Raw genomic sequence first — 23,218 nt, 5'->3', positions numbered from 1 at the left:
TTTTGCAAGACCAATGACTTCTTCATTGCAAATACCTTTTTTCACCAACATAAACAGTGACTATACACATGGGCCTTGCCAGATGGACTACACAGGAATCAAATCGACTACATCTGTGGAAAGACATGATGGAAAAGCTCAATATCATCAGTCAGAATAAGGCCAGGGGACGACTGTGGAACAGACTATCAACTGCTCATATATAAGTTCAAGCCAAAACTGAAGAAAATCAGAGCAAGTCCATGAGAGCCAAAGTACAACCTTGAGTATATCCCACCTGAATTTAGAGACCATTTCAAGAATAGATTTGATGTGTTGAACACTAATGACCAAAGACCAGATGAGTTGTAGAACGACATCAAGGACATCATACATGAAGAAAGCAAGAGGTCATTGAAAAGACAAGAAAGAAAGAAAAGACCAAGTCGGATGTCAGAGAAGACTCTGAAACTTGCTCTCAAACACTGAGCAGCTAAAACAAAAGGAAGAAATGATGAAGTAAAAGAACTGAACAGGTTTCAAAGGGTGGCTCGAGAAGATAAAGGAAAGTATTATAATGACATGTGGAAAGAGCCGGAAATGGAAAACCAAAAGGGAAGAACATGCTCGGTGTTTCTCAAGCTGAAAGAACTGAAGTAAAATTCAAGCCTTGAGTTGCAATAGTGAAGGATTCTATGGGGAAAATATTAAACGATGCAGAAAGCATCAAAAGAAGATGGAAGGAATACACAGAGTCATTATACCAAAAAGAATTAGTTGACGTTCAACCATTTCAAGAGGTGGCATATGATCAGGAACTGATGGTACTGAAGGAAGAAGTCCAAGCTGCTCTGGAGGCACTGGCAAAAAACAAGGCTCCAGGAATTGATGGAATATATTTATACATAGTAATATTAATACAGCAATAAAAAAGAACGAGCTATTAGTATACGTGGCTGTATGGATGAATCTCATGGACATAATGCTAAGCAAAAGAATCTAAGCCAAAAAAAGAGTGCATACTGTATAATTCTATTTATATGAAATTCAAGAATTGGCAAAACCAGCCTATGGTGGTAGAGGTCAGGAGAGCAGTCACCTCTGGGGTATGAGTGTTGCCTGCGAGGAGATGAAGGAGCCCTCTGGGGGGATGTACACCTACGCCTTGATGGAGCTGCAGGTTACGTATGTAAAATTCCACTGAGGTATACACTTAAGCTTTGGACACTTTACTATATGTGTGTTGGTGCAGTGGTTAAGGGTTCGCTGCTACCAAAAGATCAGTAGTTTGAATCCACCAGCTGCTCCTAGCAAATCCTATGAGGCAGTTCTACTCTGTCCTATAGGGTGGCTATGAGTTGGAAATGAGTTGATGGCAACAAGTATGGCTTAGTGCACTAATTAGCTCCTCTGTGTCAGAGAGGGTGAGCTTTGGGGTTTTGTGGACTGGTAGAGGAGAAGAGAAACACTACGGGTTTCATGCTCTTAATTCAACCAAAACAACTCCTCCCAATCTGATCTCTGCTATCGGATGTGATCAGCTGCTTTGTAATTACTAAGGCTTCTGGGGTATTAAAGCTTTGGGAAGGAAAATAATGTCTCGTCATGGGCCTGTTAAGGATAATCCTCAACCAAACCAGTTAATCTGCATCCTGGTGTACCCAAGATAGAGCTAGAGTTTTACATAGGAGCTTTAGAACAAAAGCTCCATGAAGTAATAACCATTTCCTTAAAGAACAAACCTGTTGCTGTCGAGTCGATCCTGACTTATAGTGACCCTATGGCACAGAGCAGAACTGCCCCATAGGGTTTCGAAGGCTGTGGTATTTATGGGAGCAGACTGCCATGTCTTTCTTGCGTGAAACAGCTGGTGGGTTTGAACTGCCAGTCTTTTGGTTAGCGGCTGAGTGCTTAAACACTCCACTACCAGGGCTCCCCACAATTTTCTTGCCCCAGGTTTTTAGGGTGATTATATATGTGTGCTTGTGTCTTTGTGTACATGAATTTATACTTTCCTCAGGGATGGCTAAGTCAGAAAGATCAATCATGTGATTGGACAAGAGGGCTTTGGGTCACATGTATTAGTCATCTGGAGGCTGAGGTCAACTGTGGGCAATCAATCAAGCAGGCCTATGTCATGAAGCCCCAATAAGAACTGGAGACCAAAGCTCGAGTGAGCTTCCTTGGTTGGCAATACTCCACGTGCACTGCCACATGTTGATGCTGGGAAGGTAATATATTCCGAGGACAGGGAAGCTTCATGTTTGGAACGCTCCCAGGCTTTGCCCTATGGATCTTCCTTGGACTAATTTTAACCTATATCCTTTCCCTGTAGTCAACTGTGACTATAATAGCTTTCAGTGAGTTCTGTGAATCCTTATGTTGCTCTTAGTTGCTATCCAGTGCAGTCCCTAAGTGACACAGTTAAGCACTTTACTACTAGACAAAACATTAATGGTTTGAACCCACCCAGAGGGCATTTCAGAAGATAAGTCTGGTGATCTGCGTCCAAAAGGTCACAGCCTTCAAAACCCTATGACGCAGTTCTATTCTGCACACATGGGGTCACCATGAGTGAATCCTTACAGCAAATTATGAATCTGAGGGTGGTTTTGGGAACCCCCTGAACTTGCAGGTGGTGTCGTGAGAGCAGTCTTGGAGAATGTGCCCTGAATGTTTGGAGTGCGGATAACACTGAGTAGGAAGTTAAAGAGGTAACAAGTTAAAGCTCAGAACTCCCCAACTCCAACAAAAAGCAGATGAACCCCAGGATTCATCAATGGAAGACCACCTTGTGGAAATGCTAGGTTATCATTTACTGAGGTCCAATGACTGTCCTCTGAATATTGGACTAGTATGGCATGTGGATATTCGGGAAACTGTTTTATTTAGAACAAAAGCTCCATTAAGTCATAACCTTTTCCCTACCCTGAACTTCAGAGTACATGTGCATGTGTATCTTTGTGTACATAAACTTATTCCTCCCTCAGGGATGTCATGGGGAGGGTTGAGGATAGGATTCAAGGACTCCTGGATTTTCTGGCCAGATGTTTTCCTAATTATACCTCAATCCTTTGTTTCTCTATATGGGCTAAGGCCAGGGCCACTGGTGAGTCAGTCTGCAGTGGGGTGGGTACTACGGTGTGGAGAGTAAGGCCCAGCCTGCTGTCTGCTAAGAAAAGATCCCCCTGTTGTGACAGGGACAAGAAGCAGGCATAGGAACCATAAAAAATGTCTTTTTATAACCTTGAGTTTTTTCTTGGTTTTATCTTTCCTTTTTCCCCTTATCTTTCTCAAAAAGGTAGGCTTTCAAGGCCAAGGTTAAGTATGGAGGGGTGGTGGGAAATGGACAAGGAGACCACACTGCTCCTCTTTCTCATGCTTTCCCTCCTGTCTGTCTCTACCTTCTAGAGAAGCAAGAGGAGCTCTCAGGCTCAAGGCTGATCGTGGCCCCCTCACCTGGACAGGTTCCACAGCAGGGTTTGGAGCCCACATACCTAATATCAGCATTTCCCAAATACTAAGTATGATATCAAGTGTCCGGGGTCAGGTTTAGTTCTGGAAATATCAGCAGAATTTCTCTGAGACTTTCAAGGCTAATGTATATTGTGAATTTCAAGAGGAGAGATGTATTATGCAGGGTTTTCTCCAACTTAATTGAATCATTTTCTGCAAAACATCTTTGGGTGTAAGACCTCTTCAGAACAATTTGGGGTAACACTCAACCAAAGAAATAAACAACATACAAATACTGGAACATCCTGTTGGCTGATCTCCCTCTGGGGCCTGGATTCGCACATTCTAGGTCACGCTAGCTCACTTTCTCACCAAGTGGACATGACTTGCAAATGTCTGATTAAGCCCTTGGCCCTCTGGTCACACTTTTTAATATCTTGTCTTTCAGAGTCTGTGAATCTTTTCACAATTCTATTTTCCTTCCACTAATAGTATAAATATTTTTGAAATGAGTAGCTCCCCATTAAACAATGATTTATTTAAATTGCTCTAAGTATACATGAATCGGTGTCCCTGGGTGATACAAACAGTCGATGCTTTCGGTTGCTAAACCAAAGTTTGCAGATGAGTCAATTGGAGGTGCCTCGGAGGAAAGGCTTGGTGATATACTTCTGAAAAATATCAGTCATCGAGAACCCTAATAAGCACAGTTCTACTCTGACATACGTAGGGTCACTCTGAGTTGAAGTCAACTCAACATCAGCTGGGGTTAATATGTGAATCACTCGCCTGTTCCTCACCCCTGATGTTTCTAACTAAAAATCTCACAAAAATCTGCAAATCAGTGAATATTTAACTGTAGGTGTGGACCGAACATTTATTCTTTGGTGTAGTATCTGATATATAGATTCCCCCCCATGCCTCCCTCAGCTTTGCTACGATCCCTAAAGCAGCTGAGTGGCCCCACTTAACTGCCTTCCAGGAGTTGGCCCTCACAGACCCTACTGTCAGCCTGAATGCTTCCTTAAGAAGTAGAGCATCCTGTAAGACCAGAGCCCCGGGAGTCCTGCTGTAGTACCATATGGCCCCTCTCGTCACACAGACAACTCAAGTTCCCGGGATGGAGTAACTCAGGCTGGCTGAACTGGCCAGAATGGAGCCAGCAGCAGCCTCTGTGGGTTGTGCTGAGCACTTTGGCTCAGGCAGGGATACCGGTATACAAAAAAAACCCCAAATCAAACCTGCCACTGTCGCGTCTGACTCATAGAGACCCTATAGGACAGAGTAGAACCACCCCATAGGGTTTGGAGGCTGTAAATCTTTACAAGAGCAAATTGCTACCTCTTTCTCCTGCTGGTGGGTTCGAACCACTGATCTTTTAGTTAGCAACTGAGAATTTTTGCCACTGTGCCACCAGGGCTCTTACTGCTATACCATAAACCAAACCCATTGCCACTGAGTCAATTCCAACTCACAGCAACCCTACAGGACACAGTAGAACTGCTTCATAGGGTTTCCAAGGAGCGCCTGGTGGATTTGAACTGCCAACCTTTTGGTTAGCAGCCGAAATCTTAACCACTATGTCAGCAGAGTTTCTGGCGACCCTATACAGACATATAAAAATAGGAAAGGTACAAAATGAATTATTCCTTGCCAGTAGGTTAGTGGAAACGCTGGTGGCGTAGTGGTTAAATGCTATGGCTGCTACCCAAGAGGTTGGCAGTTTTTAAGTGTCGGCGCTCCTTGGAAACTCTATGGGACAGTTCTCTGTCCTGTAGGGTCGCCATAAGTCGGAATCGACTCGGTGGTGGTGGGTTTGGCCTTAGGAGGTTAGTTTTTATCTGCCTTGAGAGAAAAAGGAAAAGCAAGGAGACAAGCTGAGAAAGTCCTTGCGATCAGGGACTGACTGTGTGCAGTCACCTCTGTATTTCCGCACAGCGCCAGGTACAGGAGAAACCCTCAGTAAACAATTGGTGAAGGAACCTTGAATTAGTGGCTATCATTTAAGTGAAAAAACTAGAAATGGGTAAAAAGTGATCTAGAGTTAGCAGCTTGGGTCTGCACCTCAACTCTGACACTTTAATAGGTGTGTGGTCTTGCCTGAGTCATTTTTAGTATTCACAGCCATAGTTTCTCATAAGTAAAACTGAGTTATTTTTCCTTCTACTTATGTGTGTGTCATGGTTAGGGTTGTATGTCAACTTGCCTGGGCCACGATTGGCAGTTTGGTGGTTTGGCAGTTACGTAATGACGCAGACATCCTCCAAGTTGTGATCTAATGTGATCAGCCAATCAGTTGTAACGGGAGTTTCCTCAGGGTTGTGGCCTGCATCTAATATACACGGACGTTTTCGCAAAGCTCGATAGCTTTTGCTCGCCCTGGATCCTGCATCTGGCTTGTCATCATGTGACTACAGGTTCTTGGGACTTGGGGCAGCGACCTGCTGTATGGCCTGCTGATCTTGGACTCATCAGCCTCTGACCTGCCATTCTTGGGTTTGTCAGCCCCTGCAGCTATGAGACAGGAGAAGCCTCCAGCCTGATGCCTGACCCGTGGACCTGAGACTTGCCAGCCTCTACAACCGAGTGAGCCATTTCCTAGACGTAAATCTCTCTCTCTATATACATACATACACTTCACTGGTTTTCCTTTCTAGAGAACCCAGCCTAAGACAGTGTATGTATCTGCAGATGTAAATATGCACTGGAAGACATTTGAAAAGGTTTACATCAAATCTTGTCACCGTTTTTTGGGGACATGGAAATTGGGGTGATTTTTGACTTTCTTCTTTGTATTTTTACGAGTATCTGATTTTAAGGTACAAAAATAAATTATACCCAAAATATCGTCAGTGTAAAATTGTAACTGAATGATAATGAAATCTGTGATACTTCTGAGTCTCTGAAACAGGAAGAAAAAATTCCCATAAGCCAAAACAAGTATCATTACTTCCGTTTCTTTTTTCCTAATCCGTGCACACTGGATAGGTCTTTGTTTTTAATCTCTCAAGCAAGCAGTCCTCTGCCTGTCCTCCAGGAAGTAAGTCTGGGAGGGCTGTAGGAATCCTCAGAAGATAACATACAGGCCAGTGTTCTAATATAAAAATAAATGTCACCATAGAGAGAAGGGAAACCCTGGTGGTGTAGTGGTTAAAAAGTACAGCTGCTAACCAAAAGGTCAGCAGTGCAAATCCACCAGGCACTCCTTGGAAACTCTATGGGGCAGTTGTACTCTGTCCTGTAGGGTGGCTATGAGTCGGAATTGACTTGACAGCAACAGGTTTGGTTTTTGGTTTTTATACAGAGAAGAGCAGCACATTTCTCAATACCTCAATTAAAAAAAAAAAAAAAACATTTAGTTAATACTGAAAAATTTTAAATTAAGTTATTTAACAAATGAGGTGCCACTAGATTTTTTTTAAGTATTTACCTGGCAATCTAGGCATTTAATGTTAAGGAACAAGTAAGAGGTTAGCAGCCTTTTTAGGGAGCTTGTGACAATTTTCTCTGCTTCACAGGTCCCAGTGGCCACTCAATTGCTTCCGGACTGGCACCTTATTACTTTGGCTATCTTTATTCTCATTCACAGACCTCTAATGAATTGTATAACTTGAGAGAATTTCAAACTACTATTTTTTTTTAAGTCAGAGACATTCTCCCAACTGAAATTAGAATTTTACACGTTTAAATACTTTACAGCACTTCAAATGAGGGCACGAAGCTAACCAGCAGATATTTATTTATTGTACTAAAATACAGGCACGTTTTCCTTTAAATATTTGAGATTCTGTCTACAGTGCTTCTGTTATAGTCATTCAAATTATTCTTATATTCTAAAACAATGAAGCTTCTAAACTGGTGGAATGTTGCCAGAGAAATTCAACAGCATTTGCAGGCAACATAACCAAAAGGCACAGTTTAAATTGGTTTAGAGGATGAATGGGCTCAGTTATCAGAGCAGCTGAAGGCTGTGTACAATTAACAGCATTTGTCAACATTCACTGGGCCCCATCTAGAGCAAGCAGTGCCTACAGCCCCACAGAGCAGCAACCTCCAGCTTCTGGGGCCTTAAGATCCACATGACCTAAAACAAAAAGGCAGCCCCAAGCCATCACTAGAGGGACAATGATACATTTAGTGATACTGGCAGAACCCCGAAGAAAATGCTAATTAATGTTAATTACCTAGAACAACTCTGTAAACGTTAGCATGAGGACTTCAAATCGGCTAGCCATCATCAAATGAAATATCATTTACAGAGATATGTTTATATTTATAATGACTTCAAAGCCTTTCTCACGTTTTTTTTTTTATTTTTAAAAGATATAAAAATGATCCTCTAACCTCCCTTTTTATATGGTGAATTCTCAACTTAATTCAGCTTACAGATTTCTATATGAGAAATACTAAATTCGTCCTATGGCAATTTTTGGCTCTTTTTGTATATATTAATAAAAACATTTCACTCACAAACGTGTACAAAGAAAAAATCCAGAGGAAGTTTCATTAAATAAATTTATTTGTTAAAATAATTTAACTCCAAATACAACTGTTGAATTTGCATCGAGTTCTAACTACAATTCATGTTTTAACTGACATGTCAAGGTTTAACAACTGACATTGTTACAAAACAATAAACTGTTGTTTAATTTTAAATGGTCAGTTGTATTAGAGCTCAACAATTAACTGTGAACTATATTCATCTCTGGGAAACCCCAAATCAATAATGATAAGTCTGTTTCCAAAACCCACTGCAGTCATTCTTGAAACCCTGATCAAGATTTAACAGATGCACGATGACACTTAAAAACAAAAATAAGACCCCCATAGTGTTTAACATTTGATTGGCTAAGGAGACGGACAATTAAAGCTTACCCACTGCTAACACAGAACTACTGATAACAAAAAACTCAAGAGGAAATGAAAAGACAACAACAAACAAAACACTTCTGTATTTACACATACACAGGCGACATTCACACTAGAAAAAACCCTTGAAAACAGACAGACATCCTTAGGCAACATTTCTTTATGTAGGAAACCAAATATCAGTAGTTTTACCACAGAAAAGTGATGGCAACTGTAGCCAATGGGGTCAAAAGTTCATTTCTAATTCTACACACGAAAGGAGGAAGTCATCAAAGCACCTTTCAATAGTTTAAGAAATATTTTACGTAATACTTTTGATCAGATGCTGGCTTGTTTTACTAAGTTGAACAGAACGGAAAAGCATCAGTTACCATCACTATCACAGCTTAAAAGAACTAAAGAGTTGCAACATTAAAAGGAGAAAACTTAAAAAAAAAAAAAAATGCTGCCTCTGCATAAAAGTAAAATGAAAACAAGAACAAAACGGAACCTTATTACGACAGCTGAAGAAAAAGCGGGTCTTTGGATCAAACCATAATATTTTTAAGGCATGTTAGAAAAACTTTCACTTATATAGTTGCTAGTCTGATCAGGGCATAAAATAAATAGTGACCCAAGGTCACTGACTTTCTTCTGTAGCCACTATTAGTATTTCATGTGCCAACAAATTTAATTTTCCTGTTCTTAAGCTTTTTATTAACATCTTGACAAACACAACTCATTCATCCAAGCTGAGCTGTAAAACACAAGAGGACTGGCCCTTCTTGAATGCTCTGTGATGCTGTCACTAAACATGCAGGGCTGTGTGGACGCTGCTCAGGTAGCCAAATCAGTTCTTATGAACACTTCTGCAGTAAAAGTCCACCTTACATTTTTAACTAAAAACTAAAATTTTAGATAATCTTTTCTACCTTACATTTTGCCATATTTTTCTATTGTTGAACTCATTTTAATGTCCATATAGTAACCCAGGAGCCCTGGTGGTGTAGTGGCTAAGAGCTCGGCTGTTGACCAAAAGGTAAGCAGTTCGAATCCACCGGCCACTCCATGGAAGCCCTACGGAATAGCTCTACTCTGTCCTACAGGGTTGCTGTGAGTTGGAACGGACTCGATGGCAACTGGTTTAGTGTTTTTTTTTAATAGCAACCCAAAACATGAAGCTGTAGAATCTTTATAGATGATTCTTATGTGTAATCTTAGTTGTCATAAATTGCTATTAAGTATGGAATTCTAAAAATCAGAATTACTCAGAAAAGTTAGAGACTTCAAAACTCAACCAATTCACTAACAAATATTTCTTCTTCAGTAGCTAAATCATACTTCTTGAATCTTTGATTTTTCTACGTTTGAGTCAAATCAACTTTTACATAGTGTTTTAATTTGTTTCAATAAAACTGAATAAACATTTTGATCTACACATGAGGTGTTTCCCAATTAGAATTACAAAGCTATATTGAAGAATGTAAATACTCACAATTCGAAGACTTGTGACCACCACAGCCTGGTTTTACCTACTTATCTCTTCAGTTCACGCACCCTTGAGAAGTATAAGCTATCAAACTTTTTTCTATTCTCTAAGTTTGATGCCAGCTACTAAACAGGTGGCTACAAATGACTGCAATAATGTATGAAAAATACTTAAATAAATTAAAAGGAAAAAAAAAAAAAGGTTTTGATGCACTACATTCTGCAGTGGAAGCCATTCTCTCTGACTTGTGCCAAATCCTTAGAACAATACACACACATGCACGCACAAACACGCACTCTTCTCCCAGGTACACGCAGAGACCAGAGGTTACTTGCACGAGACTGTGAAACCAATAAAATGTGGGGCGGTCTGGAGATCACAGGATTAGTGAGGTCGCAGTTCTGAAAGCCAAATTTAACTCCAGAGGTCCAGCTCAAGGTAATCTCTTCAGCATTTTTAACTCTGAAATTAGTAGAAAACCCTTCTACACTTGATTGTAAAACTTATGAATAGGTATTTACTGTGCCATCAGTCATGCAAATGGTAGATACGTCAGGGCTATGAAAATCAAAAACGTCAGAGCTGGAGCACCTTTTCAAAACAATATTCACGCTACCTTTATTTGCCACTTCAGTAATCAGGGGAAAATAGTCGGAAGAAAACCTTTATGAATCGTCCAGGAAAATTAAAGATAAAAGGGCCTTTTGTCCCTTACCTTCTACTCTGTAATTTATGTTCTGCTTTTAAATCCAAATTATTTCACATGGTTATTCGACTTTCAAAATGCTAGCATTAAAGCTCTGCTATAGAAAACTTGATTTTGATAGCAGGTTAGCCAAGGATCATACCACAACCATAGCCCTTAAAGGCGAGAAGAAATTTGCTGCTTTAACAAACATAAAAATGCAAGCTATCTGCACTGTCCTGTGACGTGTCTGCGAACGGGAACGTGCGGACGCAGCATGGCTTCACTTTCCTTACATGACGGTGCTGGTTTACCTACCAGGATGCTGCTTCTGAGTAAGGCTAGGCAATTTCTTGGCATCACAGTTGCTTCCTTCGTGTTCAGCAATGTCACAGACCTTCCCTTCCCTGCTTGCTCAGCAGAGGGTTGGTGGGGGTTTTAATTCTGACCAAACCCTTTGAGAGCCTCCCTCTCCTGTGGTAATACAGATGACCTAACATTCAAAAGCCTGGCTGTATGTTCACACGACCCGTTCTGATTTTTTTTCTCTATCAAGGATCGGTGCAGGAGTTAGTCCGATATCGCAAATGAGGGTAACATCTACAATTCAGCATCACTTTTGAAAAACAAAAATGTGTCAGCTGAGCAGAGTCTCTCCCTGTAACGCTGTGGGCAGGTCAGCTGTCGTACTTCACTTGATGGAATACATGGGTTAGAAGACTCCCAATTCCTGGAATTCAGTACTCACGTAGGAAAATATTTCTCCTTTACTATTTTTTTTTTTTTTTTAAGAAGACAAAATATTTTAATTGCCAAGGGCCTTGGAATTCTTCTGGTTTCTCCCTCAAGGTTATTTTTAATTTATGCAATAGTTGCTCCTGTCAGCTCAGTGGCAATGCCATCATAGCTTTTCCAATGAGATCACCCTGCAGGTCACCTGGCTATGCCTCAAAGCTACAGGTGCAGGAAGGAGGCTGAGGACACTGGCGACAACTGTGCTGACTGAACCCAAATGTTACTCAGAGATATCAATTAACCATCCCTGCTCAGTTCTGAATAAAGGGTGGCACTTCACTGCAGACTCCCACCACACACCCTGCCGACTCCGCAGGGAGGGAGCCGAGGTGTGTCTCGCCTCGGGTAGCGGCCGATCCTGTCCAGGACAGCCATATTCGAATGCTATTGTATGTTACATGCAGAACAGCATGGGTCATCCTTGTCGGGCTGCGCAGCGTAGTTCATCTGCCGAACAATTTCTGCGAACAGTTCGTCCACCATCGTTTTACTCTTCGCTGACGTCTCCATGAAGGGGCAGCCCCACTCCTCAGCAAGGGCTCTGCCTTCATTGGATGATACCTCTCTCTCACTTTCCAGGTCCACTTTGTTTCCCACCAAGATGACCGGCACTTTCTCATACCTAGGGGGGATTAAACAAAACACACAGACTGCAGAAGTCAGTACACAGCTGAAATGGTAAAATGTTCCGTTTTTATATTACATCCCACAGTAAATATCCTTTAGTGGCATGAAAAAGTATTGCTCCACTCTCTTGCTATCTACCTAAAGACATTTAGAAGCTGCTTTTATTAAAAAAAAAAAAAAAAACCCGCAACAGTCGCTGTTCAGTCTACTCCAATTCTCCAATTCATGGTGATCCCATGTATATCAGATTAGAAATGTACCCCATAGGGCTTTCAATGTCTGAGTTTTTGGAGGGAGCAGATCTCCAGGCCTTTCTTCCGAGGCACCTCTGGGTGGACTCGAATTGCAGCCTAGCACACTGTTTGTACCACCCAGGAACTCCGCTTCTTAGTGGGCACTTTATGGGTTTTTCTAAATATGTTTAATTAATTAAATCATACATTTTTTAAAGTCAATTTACCTTCCTAGATATATACCTGGAAAATTATTCTTGGAATCTCGGCATAAATCCTATTAATTAATTTCAACCTTTTTTTTATTCTAAGAGACACAACTCAAAATGTTAACAGTTGATCATGTAATACGTCTATGAGTTAAGAAGCAACTTTTAACTTCCCTGTGCTAAGTATGGAAAGTTGGTCATGTTCTCAGAGTTCCTGAATAAGGAAAAAGCTACTAGAAGCCATTAGGATGGGCAACCGTCAGTACAGCTACACCCTATTCCTTTATAAAGCTCTCACAGCCAGTGGAGAGACAAACAATCACCGTTCTTTTCAGCCCGATAAGAGTTAAGCATTTCCATCACTAGCTTTATTTGCTACCATCTCTTCTTTTCTTCCTAGCTATAAGAGATGTCTATGAGTAAACACGTTTGGCAAAAGCTTAACTAATAAAGCTAGTAAATGATAACAAAAGAACAAAGAAAAAAGGTCCTGAATTATTTTGTCTCTAGAGATGATTCTCCCTATAATGGTTACTCCACGTGGCACATGGTATAGCAGACGATCACGGGGGTGAAAATGCATGGTATGGTTTCGCATGTTTATTTAATATTCTTGCTTATGTTCTAAGAAATACTACTAATATATTTGAAAGCTGTGATTTTTATTTTCAATTATTTTAAAAGCTTTTGTGCTTTGTGTATAAATACATCCTCTTATATCCCCCTCCTGGCAAAATGCATCTCTCATCTACAAAGAAAATAGGAAAATTATATCCAAGCGATTACATACATGACTGGACACAGCTCATCTGTTAGAAGAGAGGGCCAAGTAGTCAAGGCTTAATTGAGGCAGGATTTTTTTATCACTCAAGAAACTGAGTAATAATCAGGGTAATGTTTCCTACAATACTTGCATAGTTTCATCATCCTGATCCAGATGGTTCTCTCCACTCACCCTAACTTGCAAAGCAAACTGTATTCCCCACAGATTCTCACTTCTTTCTCTGGCACTGGATCAGGCAGCGAATGGTCTTAAGACGGTACATGCTTCAGGCAGTGTGCCATTCAGTAACTTGAAACATTAAAACCACTGAAAAATGCATAGGGAATGTAACATCAAGGGGGAAATCGAGTATGTGAATATTATCATTTTGCAGGAACCGGACTTGGATGACTCCAATTTGCATCAAAAGGACTTGGTATGAATTTGCTGTGTATCAACTACACCTTATACTTTCTGGCCTCAGATCACACCGACAGCTCTGGACCTATCACACCAGGTTTTTTTTCACATCTTGTAAGACTCTTACAAGGAGTCCTGGTGGCACAAAGGTTAAATATTCCGCTGTTAATCAAAAGGTTGGTGGATTGAACCTGTAACCGAACGAGGGTTCTTGTCCTGTCTTACTAGCCGATGGAAGTAAGACGGACACCACACCACCCGTTGCAAGGGAAACAAAGTGGGAATTTATTGTTTGTGCAAACAAAGGGCAACATGGGGCTTAGCAGCTGAAAGGCCACATTCTCGCTGTCTGAGGGGGTTGGGGAGCTTTTTATTTCCAATGGCATCTGGGGGTTCCATTTGGTGCCCAGAACTCTCTGCCCTTAGCCCTCCCATGTCCACATGTGGAGGTCCAGATGTTGAATCATGTCGGTGAAGTTCAGGTCCAAGGACAGGTTGATGACTCAGCTTTTCAGGTCCCGGGTATGCTTCAAAATCCTGGTTCGCGCATGCGTGGGATCCTGGCACCAAATTCAAACTGTGGTTAGGGCCACAGTGTGGTCGGGCCAAACTGCAGTTAGAAGCCTTGGCGGGCTGCGGGGGTAGGGAGAGGGGAGTCTCAGCAGAAGCTTCAAACCTACCAGCGGCTCCGTGGGAGAGAGACCTAGTGAATTGCTCCCATAAAGATTACAACCTAGGAAACCCTGTGGGGCAGTTCTACTGTCACGTGGGGTCACTATGAGTTGGAAATCAACTGGACGGCACCTAACAGGACTCTTACATACAAACAATCCCGTCTGCCGCTTGGCCTTGGAGAGGGCAAACGGCAGCACGAATGAGGCTGCAGTACAAAACACCACATATCAGCTACTTCACACAGAAGTCATGACAACAGTTTTTATTTTGTCTTACTTGAGAAATGTAGTAGCATTTCATGTTTCTTATAAGAGTACAGACACCACGTGTGCTTTAGAATGCTCTGTCTGGCAATGAGGTGCCTTACAAACGTTAAGTGCAACTGACTGGTTGAATTTAAGTTAAAAACTAATTTCAATCTCTAATTACAATATTTAATCACAACAAGGAAAAGGGTATGACGTCATTTTCTATTATTAAGACAAATATTTTAAGGAATGTTCTTGAGTGTAAATGTAGCATTATATTGTATTTTATACCTACAGAATAAACATTTCTTATAATTTTAAAGTTAAAAACCACAGGCTCTATCGTGATATATGAGTTTGCAAAAATCATTGCAAAAATCAAATCGTACAATCTCTGCTTGAATGAAAAACCTGAGTAAATCTTACCAAGAGTCTGGTTCAAAAGGGCAACAGACCACGGGGAGCACAGAACCACAGCAGCCGCATCCGATCACCGCTCCACGTCGGTGTCAGAGGGCCTGTTCACTGCACCACTGACTTGGAACGTCCAGTGGTCTTTCATGAAATAACGATGCTTACAGATGCTACAGAAATTCAGGTAAATATCCTCAGAAGGGTTTAAAAGACTGAATAAAATCTTCGGCAAAAATACATAGTATGTGCATTTCAGAATGCCAGAAGGTGGTCCACGCTGTCTCTCTGCTGGCATTAAAAGTGTAAGCAGAAGAGATTCTCCACTAGTATGTGGAGGCCTGGCTCCCAGTCTTCCCACAGAGAGGCTTCAAACCACTTACTCTACATATCTGTCCGTAATTTCCTTGTCAGTCAAAACCCATTTAACACACAGGTTTGCTGTAAAAGTACAATGAGATAACGGGAAAAAAAAAAAACCACAATGAAAAAAATCAAGGAGTAGATAACTGCAGGGTGGAGTTTCCTTCCCCCTCCCAAGTCCACTGACGTGAGAGGGCCTATGGAGACACCATGAGGTGTTAAGCAGCAGAAGAAACCGGGCCTGGGAGGTAAAGGAACTCTTGGGGGAAGGGCAAAATCCAATCAGGGTGGGGAAAGGTGTGTGTGCTGTGTGCGTTGTGTGTGTATGTGTGTGTGTGTCAGAGAGAGAGAAAATAAAGCAGCCACCTGACATGAGTCTATTTCTTCTTAGTCCCCGCTACAGAGCCTGATGGTAATGAGGAAAAAGAGCAAAAACCAACACCAAAAAAAAAAAAATTCTGTTGCCATGGAGTCGATTCTGACTCATAGGGACCCTACAGGACAGTAAGAGCTGCCCCATAGGGTTTCCAGGGATTCAAACTGCCGACATTTTGGTTAGCAGCATAGGTCGTAGCTCACAGCAGCACATTCTCAAAATGCTGGGGGTGCAAGAGAAAACTGATACCTGTGGGAAAGGGAATTCTCAGAAGGTTTGGGTTGGGATAACAGAGACAGAGAGTCCTATATGTGGAAGTAAGCTGTGGAGAAACCAGGATACTCGTTAAGGAAGACGAGTTAAAAGGAAAAGGGGAGTAAGCAAGCCTTGTGCTGAAAGAACAAAGTGGGTGCAGGAAAATTGGGCTCCCTATCTGCTGAAGCAATATGGTGTGTTAAAGAAAAAATCCAGACCAGGATTCTAGTCCCTGACTGCCTCTAGATAGCTCTGTGAATTTAGAAAATTAACTCAATCTTTTGGTTCCTCAGTTTCTTCAATTGTAAAATGAGCTGGGCTGGATAATTTCAAAGGTGCTCTTTAGCTCTGAAGCTAAAAACTTGAGCAGACATTGTGGGTCCTGCCCCTACCACAATCATGGAGTATCATCTGCTGGGTAATTGCTGTTCAGCACTGTTCTAAGAACAATACCCAACGGGATGATTTTTATAAGAGATGTGAAAGTTCACATCAGGAGTAATGCCAACACAGGGAAAATCGTCATCAGGTCTCCTGGGACGAGCACACTGAGCACCAGAGATACCCAGCTCTCCAGGTGGAGGAGCTACTCCCAGCTTGTTCTCATTCACCAAGCTGAAGTCAAAGACACACTCAAGAACCAGGCGGTTCCATTCATTGATGGTATTGCTCCAATGCAAATGTCTGGGATGGTTTTAACTACGTGAATACTGAAGGCTACACTGAAAACGGCCTGATGCTTTAAATAACTAGTAATCAACAATCAATGACTCATATATTTAAGCAAGGTTAGCAGGACTTCATCTCATGTACTTTGGACACGTTACCACGCGAGACCAGTCCCTGAAGAAGAGCATCATGCTTGGTCAAGTAAAGGGTCAGTGAAAAAGAGGAAGACCCTCAACAAGATGGATTGACACAGCCGCCGCAACAATGGGCTGAAGCATAACAACGATCATGAGGATGGTGCAGGACCCGGCAGTGTTTCCTTCCGCTGTACACAGGGTAGCTGTGAGTCAGAGCCAACAACAGCACGCCTAACAACAACAAATATTTATTAAGAATCTATCACATGCTAGATAACGTTCTAGGCACTTAGGGTAAATCAGTGAACAAAATAAGCAAAAGTCTCTAACCTCACAATGATTCCATTCTAGTGTAAAAGACAGGCATCAACAATAAACGGCAACAAACATCAGTAAATAAGCAAATAATACGCTTTTAGGGAATAAGTATAAGTAAATAATAAGCTTAATACGGAACAGGACAATGCGTACCAGAGAGTGGGGCATAGGCTTAATTTTAAATAAGATGATCAGGTAAGTGTTATGGATTGAATTACGTCCCCCCAAAATATGTGCTGGAATCTTGGCCCCAATAAAAAAAAATAATGTCCTAAACCTAGTCACTTCTGAGTTACACAGAGCAGTGACAGAGACAACCAAGCATGAATGGGAGGAAGATGCCAAGTGAAGACCACCAAGGAACCGGGGCATGCCTGGGCTCCAGAGCTGAGACAAGGGCCTTCCCCTAGAGCCCCCTGAATTCGGACCTCTAGCCTCCTAGCCACTATGGTATCTCTGTGACAGCAGCACTAGGAAACTATGACAGCTGATCTTATTGGGAAGATGATGGTTGAGCAAAGACCTGAAGGAAGTAAGGGTATCCAGGTTATCTTGGGGAAGAGGATTCCAGCCAGAATATGACTAGACAGGGCAAAAGCTCGCGGGAGCAGACCTGGTGGTTCCAGGAATCGCAGATGGGCCTGTGGAGTCAATCTGTATAACCGCCTGCAACTCCAGCAACCTAGACCCTGCACTGGAGAAAACCTGTTCATTTGAGGCTACACAGAACTTACGATCCTGTACAGCCGAAGTAGCCCAAGGATGCCAAATGTGACAAACGTGACTCATATCGGGACCAGATAAATTATTTAGGAAGGCTACGCACTTAATTAGGAGCCCTGGTGGCACAGTGGTTAAAGTGCTCAGCTGCTAACCAAACGGTGTTGTACACAGATTATGACAGAAGATCATCTAGGGATGATTTAACAATGACATAAGACACCATGGGACACATGGACGAGAACTAGTAGAACTTGAACAATGCAACAGAAAAAGCATCCTAGATGTACCAGAGTAACCGTCTTTCCCTAAAACACACTGGCTAAGGGTTCATCCTAGATTCTTTATAAAAACTGGAAGTTTCTTCTAAGAATCCAACTGCATATAACATTTGGATTATGTAAATATATCTATATACACATATAGGTGTATACACACGCGTGTATGTACATAGGAGCCTTGGTGGTGAAGTGGTTAAGAGCTGTGGCTGCTAATCGAAAGGTCGGCAGTTCCACTCCGTGGAAGCCCTATGGGGCAGTTCTGCTCTGTCCTACAGGGTTGCTATGAGTTGGAATCGACTTGACTGGCGATGGGTTTTTTTATATGCATAAATGCGGAGGAGCCCTGGTGGCACAGTGGTTAAGGTGCTGGGTTGGCTGTTAGCCAGAAGGTCAGCGGTGTAGCCTCACCAGCCACCCCATAGGAGAGATGCGGCAGTCAGCTTCCATAAAAATTTACAGCCTCGGAGACATAGCGGGACCATTTCACTCTGTACTATAGGGTTGCTATGAGTTGGGGTCGACTCACGGCAACTGGTTTGTTGGTTTAGGTACTTAGTTAACAGGTGATGGCAGTGACTTTCATATTCACACCAAAAATCAACATTCTATTTTCATGCGTAGTTTTGTGAGTTGTCTTCATTTTCCCCCTTTTTCTAAACACATCATTTGGAGATGTGGTTGAAAATCCAAAATTCCAAAAATACTTCAATTTATATATTATTGTGAACCTGATCACGAGTAGGATACCAGCTTGCCTACATCTTAAGGATCAACAGGTTTACTGTAAATTTGGCCCATCTTCCTCCACACTTCATTTAGGAGCATGACCAGGGTCAGATAGTGGCTTATGTAACTCAATTTTAAAGGTGCTTATTTTTATAGTCTGTGAATAAACCTATGTGTTTTAACATGAATTTTCAAATTGTTTATTGTATTTGTGAGCTTGATTACGTAATGTATAAACAAAACATCCTTTTAAGCAGCTCTGCTTAATGCACTGAACAAAGCTTCAAAAACAGTGGCTTTAGCATCACTCAGCTGTAGAATGTTGATGGGTTCTCAGAAGGCAGTTCTGTGTCAATAGCTCAAAAGCATTTGATGTGTTCATGAACGGACTTCACGTTGCCTTCTCCTTTTCTGATACTTGCCCTGATAGGTGTGTACGTGTAGGTACGTGTATGTGTATTTTATTCTGGTGGTGTCTAAACGTGGCTCATTCTCAGAACAACTTGAGAATTTAAAAAAATGCATATAATGATTCCCAGACCTTACTCAGTGTACGTATGTATATATTTATATACACATATGTACATGGTGTATATGTACACACAAACACACACAATTTTTTTAAAGCTCTAATTCTGATGTTCAGTAGAACAACTTTGGTTAAGTGTGTATTTCATGGTTTTATATTGTGGCAAGTCCAGAATCAATTCCTTCTTTCCTTCACTGATTCACCAATGATAAGCTATAGACAGATACCACCATTGTACCTTTTAATTTTCCTTTTGAAGGTGCTGGACATCCTGGTGGCGTAGTGGTTAAGAGCTATGGCTGCTAACCAAAAGGTCAGCAGTTTGAATCTCCCAGGTGCTCTTTGGAAACCCTATGGGGCAGTTTGAGTTGGAATCGACTCGATGCCAATGGGTTTTTTGGTTTTGAAGGTGCTAGTACTGTTTTTAGTACTGTAGTGTATTGGAAGAACGTCACACTTCATGGGAACTTTTATCATGCTATTATCTGCTTAGTCACTTCTTCACAAGCAAATTGAAATATAATCCTCTTTGATTTCAGATTTAGAATCTGAAAGACTTTTAAGTCCCCCTGCTCAATTTTCTACCTGATGTCAAAAATCACATTTACCAAGAATCTCAAGCAAAATGTCAAAACACCTACTTCTTCAATCATTTCCATGACAACCTTACCAAATGGTTATGCAGTCTATGTTTAAACTCCTCTAGTGATGGAGAACTCGTATCTCAAAGCAACTCACCTTGTACTTTTTGTCAGTTCTGAGATATGAAAAGTTTACCTATATACAATGAGCCGTGATCTGTAACACCTGCCTCCCTTTTCTCATGCATGCTTGTTCTTTCACCCTTTAGACCAAAGACATTTTTTTTTTTCCCCTAAATGAAAGTCAGCAGTCTTTGCTCTCCCCCTGCTCCAATTAAATAAGTAATACATTATCATTGAAAAAAATTCCCGGCAACACTTAAGGGTAAAGAGGAAAACAAAAAACATTCTTACTGTCACCTCCTTGAGAAGTATTTTGGTATATATACTTCCTGACTTTTCTTACACGTACCTATATAAACAGAAACACATCCTTATAGAAATGAGAATACCATATCGAGTAGCCTCTTTTTCACTTAATATTATGGGTCTTTTCATTTCAATAAATGATACGTATTATCTTAGTGGCTAAGTAGTATTCCATTTTATAGAATCTAAACTATAAATGTTCTATCATCTATAATTTACCCACTCCTTCCTCATTAACCGACATGAAGGACCACCCCCCACTCCATTTTTGGCTAACAGAAACAGCAATCTAATGACTATACCTAGAAGTGTGATTTCTGGTCCAAAGGGTATGCATTAAAGTTTCTATTCTTTGAGCCCAGAAATCACACTTCTGGTGTAGTTCATCAGATTGGTCTTCACACACACACACACACACACACACACACACACGTAAATCGTTTCAAACTGACATCCAGAAATTTACACGACAACCAACAGTGCTCATGTTGAGAGTGCCTGTCTCCTTACCCTCTAGATGGGTATTTTCAATCTTCCAAAAAGTATTAGGGGAGTTCTGAGGAGGGAAGGGTTGTTTTCGGCTAGGGCTTGAAGGCTCCCACCACAGCTTGCTAGCATGAAGTATCTTGTAAGGATGTAAAGCAGGGGCTAAACTGACTTGTTCTGAAGTGACTAAACAGTTCATCTTAAAAGGGCATTTCTCGTAGTTCAGCTTGAGTAATGAAAGGAAACCACAAACCTTTTCTCTGACTTTCTCTTGGTTTCAGAATGTATACTGAGGAAGAACAGAGAACAATCTGACTAGGCTCAGTAAAAGTTAAGTAAGGAGAGTAAGCGATGCCAAAAAGGTGCTCAAAGCTATCACAGACACCCCACAGAAACAGTCACAGAAATATGAAGAAAAACCTTTTTTTCATATAAATTAAGAACGACACTGTATGAGAAAAACATACTCCTAATGGTTTGCTTGTGACAGACTGACATACCAACAGACCGTGGGAACGCACCCCAAGGCATTTTAAATGCTGTATTAAAAAGCCACTTGAGGATTTCGAGTGTAGCCAAGATGGAGTAAACCCACTGAAGCTTTCATCTCCTGCTGATTACAAATAAAAACTAAGGACAAAATACAAAAGCAATTATCTGAATACTCTGCAAGGTAAAGAGCAGCAGGCAGACTGGGGAGTAGGATCAAAACCTGGAGAAGAGACGCATGAGGGGAGAGCTGCCTGGTGTTTCACTATTGTCTCTTGTGGCCCTGAGCTGAGTGAGGGCACTCAGCTAAAAGTCTGGGAGAAATCCTATTTTTCTATCCAGAAGATCAAGGTAAAGGGCCCCTGTGAGCTGCAGAGTACGTGTGGGTAGAAAAAAATTTTTTTTTCCTTTTTTTCTCTCACGGCTTACCTAGAATGGGTCCCTGGTAGAGATGGGGTGGTGGGCAATGCCTATAGCTAAAACTTCATTAGAAATCTCTCTCTGGCTAGAGAACTTGGGTAAAAGGCGCACTGAGGTCCAAGGAGGGGGGAGTGGGAATCACATTTTTTTTCTTCTGTTTCTCTGTCCACTATACCATGAAGATGGAATTGAGAGAACTGCGTAGCAGTGTAAAAAGCTAAAACTTGGAGAGAAACACCCTATTTCTGGACAGAGGGCTGGGAAAAGGGACTCCTGTGGTCTGAAGAATGTGAGGGGAACCCTGGAAAGGAGAAAGCGAGGGAAGAGGACTCCCTCATTCTGTATATGAATCAGAACAGTTCACCCATTAGCTGTATACGGGTGGGAAAGACCCAAAGCAGTAGAGTGAAGGTTTTGAGAAGTGAACTACAATTTAAACTACCACTCACGTTCCAGGCTAAGCCCTGAGTGGGGCATGGGGAGTGAGCGCAGCAGCGGTTTGGAAAGCTGTGATGTCAGAAAACTAAATGGTCACTGGAACCACCACCCAAAGAAGACCAGACAGAACTGTTACCTGCTAAAAGAAAAACGTCAACATTCTCCAGAGGGCTTTAGTAGGTCACAGGGTCTAAGTGATGTAATATCCAAGATGTCCAATATCATCTAAAATTACTAGTCATAAAAGAACTAGGAAAATGTGACTGTGAACAATTGTCATGGGAAAAGACTGAAAGTTGCTAACAACGTGACCAAGACGCTGAAATTACCAAACCCTTTAAAGAAGCTGTTGTAGCCACGCTCCACGGGATGAAAGCAAATACTCCTGAGATGAATGGAAAGGCAGATGTTTTCAGGAGAGAGAAGTATAAAAGAGAGTCAAATGAAAATTTCAGAACCGAAAACAAGAATATATGAAATAAAATATTTATTAAATGGACAGAATGGGGATGACAGAGGAAAGAGTCAGTAAACTTAAAAGCAGATCAATAGAAATGATCCAATCTGAAGAACAGGGAGAAAAAAGGTTGAAAAAGAAAATGAGCAGAGTCTCGAGGATCTGCAGGACAATATGGGAACGCCTAACACTCACTGGAGTCAAGAGGAGGAAAGGGCTGGTACAGAAAATATACTCAAAGAAGTAATGGCTGAAAACTTCCCAAACCTGGTAATAAATAAATAAATCTACAAATTGTTGAAGTTCAGTATGTCCCAAACAGGATGAACTCCAAGAAAATCATGTCAAAACATGTAATCATCAAGCCAAAGATACAGATGAAATCTCTAAAGCAGCCAGAGAAAACAAACCCATTGCACGAAGGGGAACAAACTAAATTACTGGAGATGTCTCATCAGAAACTATGGATGCCCAAAGACAGTGGATCGGGATCTTCAAAAACACCAAAGCAGAACAGAACAGTCAACCCAGAATATAACACCAACAAAAACGTCCTGCAAAACTGAAGGTGCAACAACAGCGTTCTCAGATGAAGAAAAACCAGGATACCTTGCTATCAGCCCATATGCTCTACAACAAAATGCTGAAGACAGTTCTTCAGGCTGAAAAAATTAGCTTCTTCAGCTGGGCAAACTCTTGCCCCTCG

General features: G+C 41.5%; 1 protein-coding gene across 1 annotated transcript in view; it reads right to left on the bottom strand.

The window, feature by feature from the left end:
- Positions 1–7,978: 7,978 nt before the first annotated feature.
- The window catches only part of RAP2A (RAP2A, member of RAS oncogene family), a 40,487-nt gene continuing 25,247 nt past the window's right edge, over positions 7,979–23,218 (bottom strand). Inside the window, exon 2 of the mRNA XM_049853093.1 lies at positions 7,979–11,874. Within this exon, the coding sequence (XP_049709050.1) occupies positions 11,637–11,874 (238 nt within the window). The 3' untranslated portion in view covers positions 7,979–11,636. The remainder of the gene's footprint in view (positions 11,875–23,218) is intronic.

This window comes from Elephas maximus, chromosome 14 (assembly GCF_024166365.1).
Source record: "Elephas maximus indicus isolate mEleMax1 chromosome 14, mEleMax1 primary haplotype, whole genome shotgun sequence".
NCBI classification, from domain to species: Eukaryota; Metazoa; Chordata; class Mammalia; order Proboscidea; family Elephantidae; genus Elephas; species Elephas maximus.
This window is presented reverse-complemented; position numbering and strand designations above follow the sequence as displayed.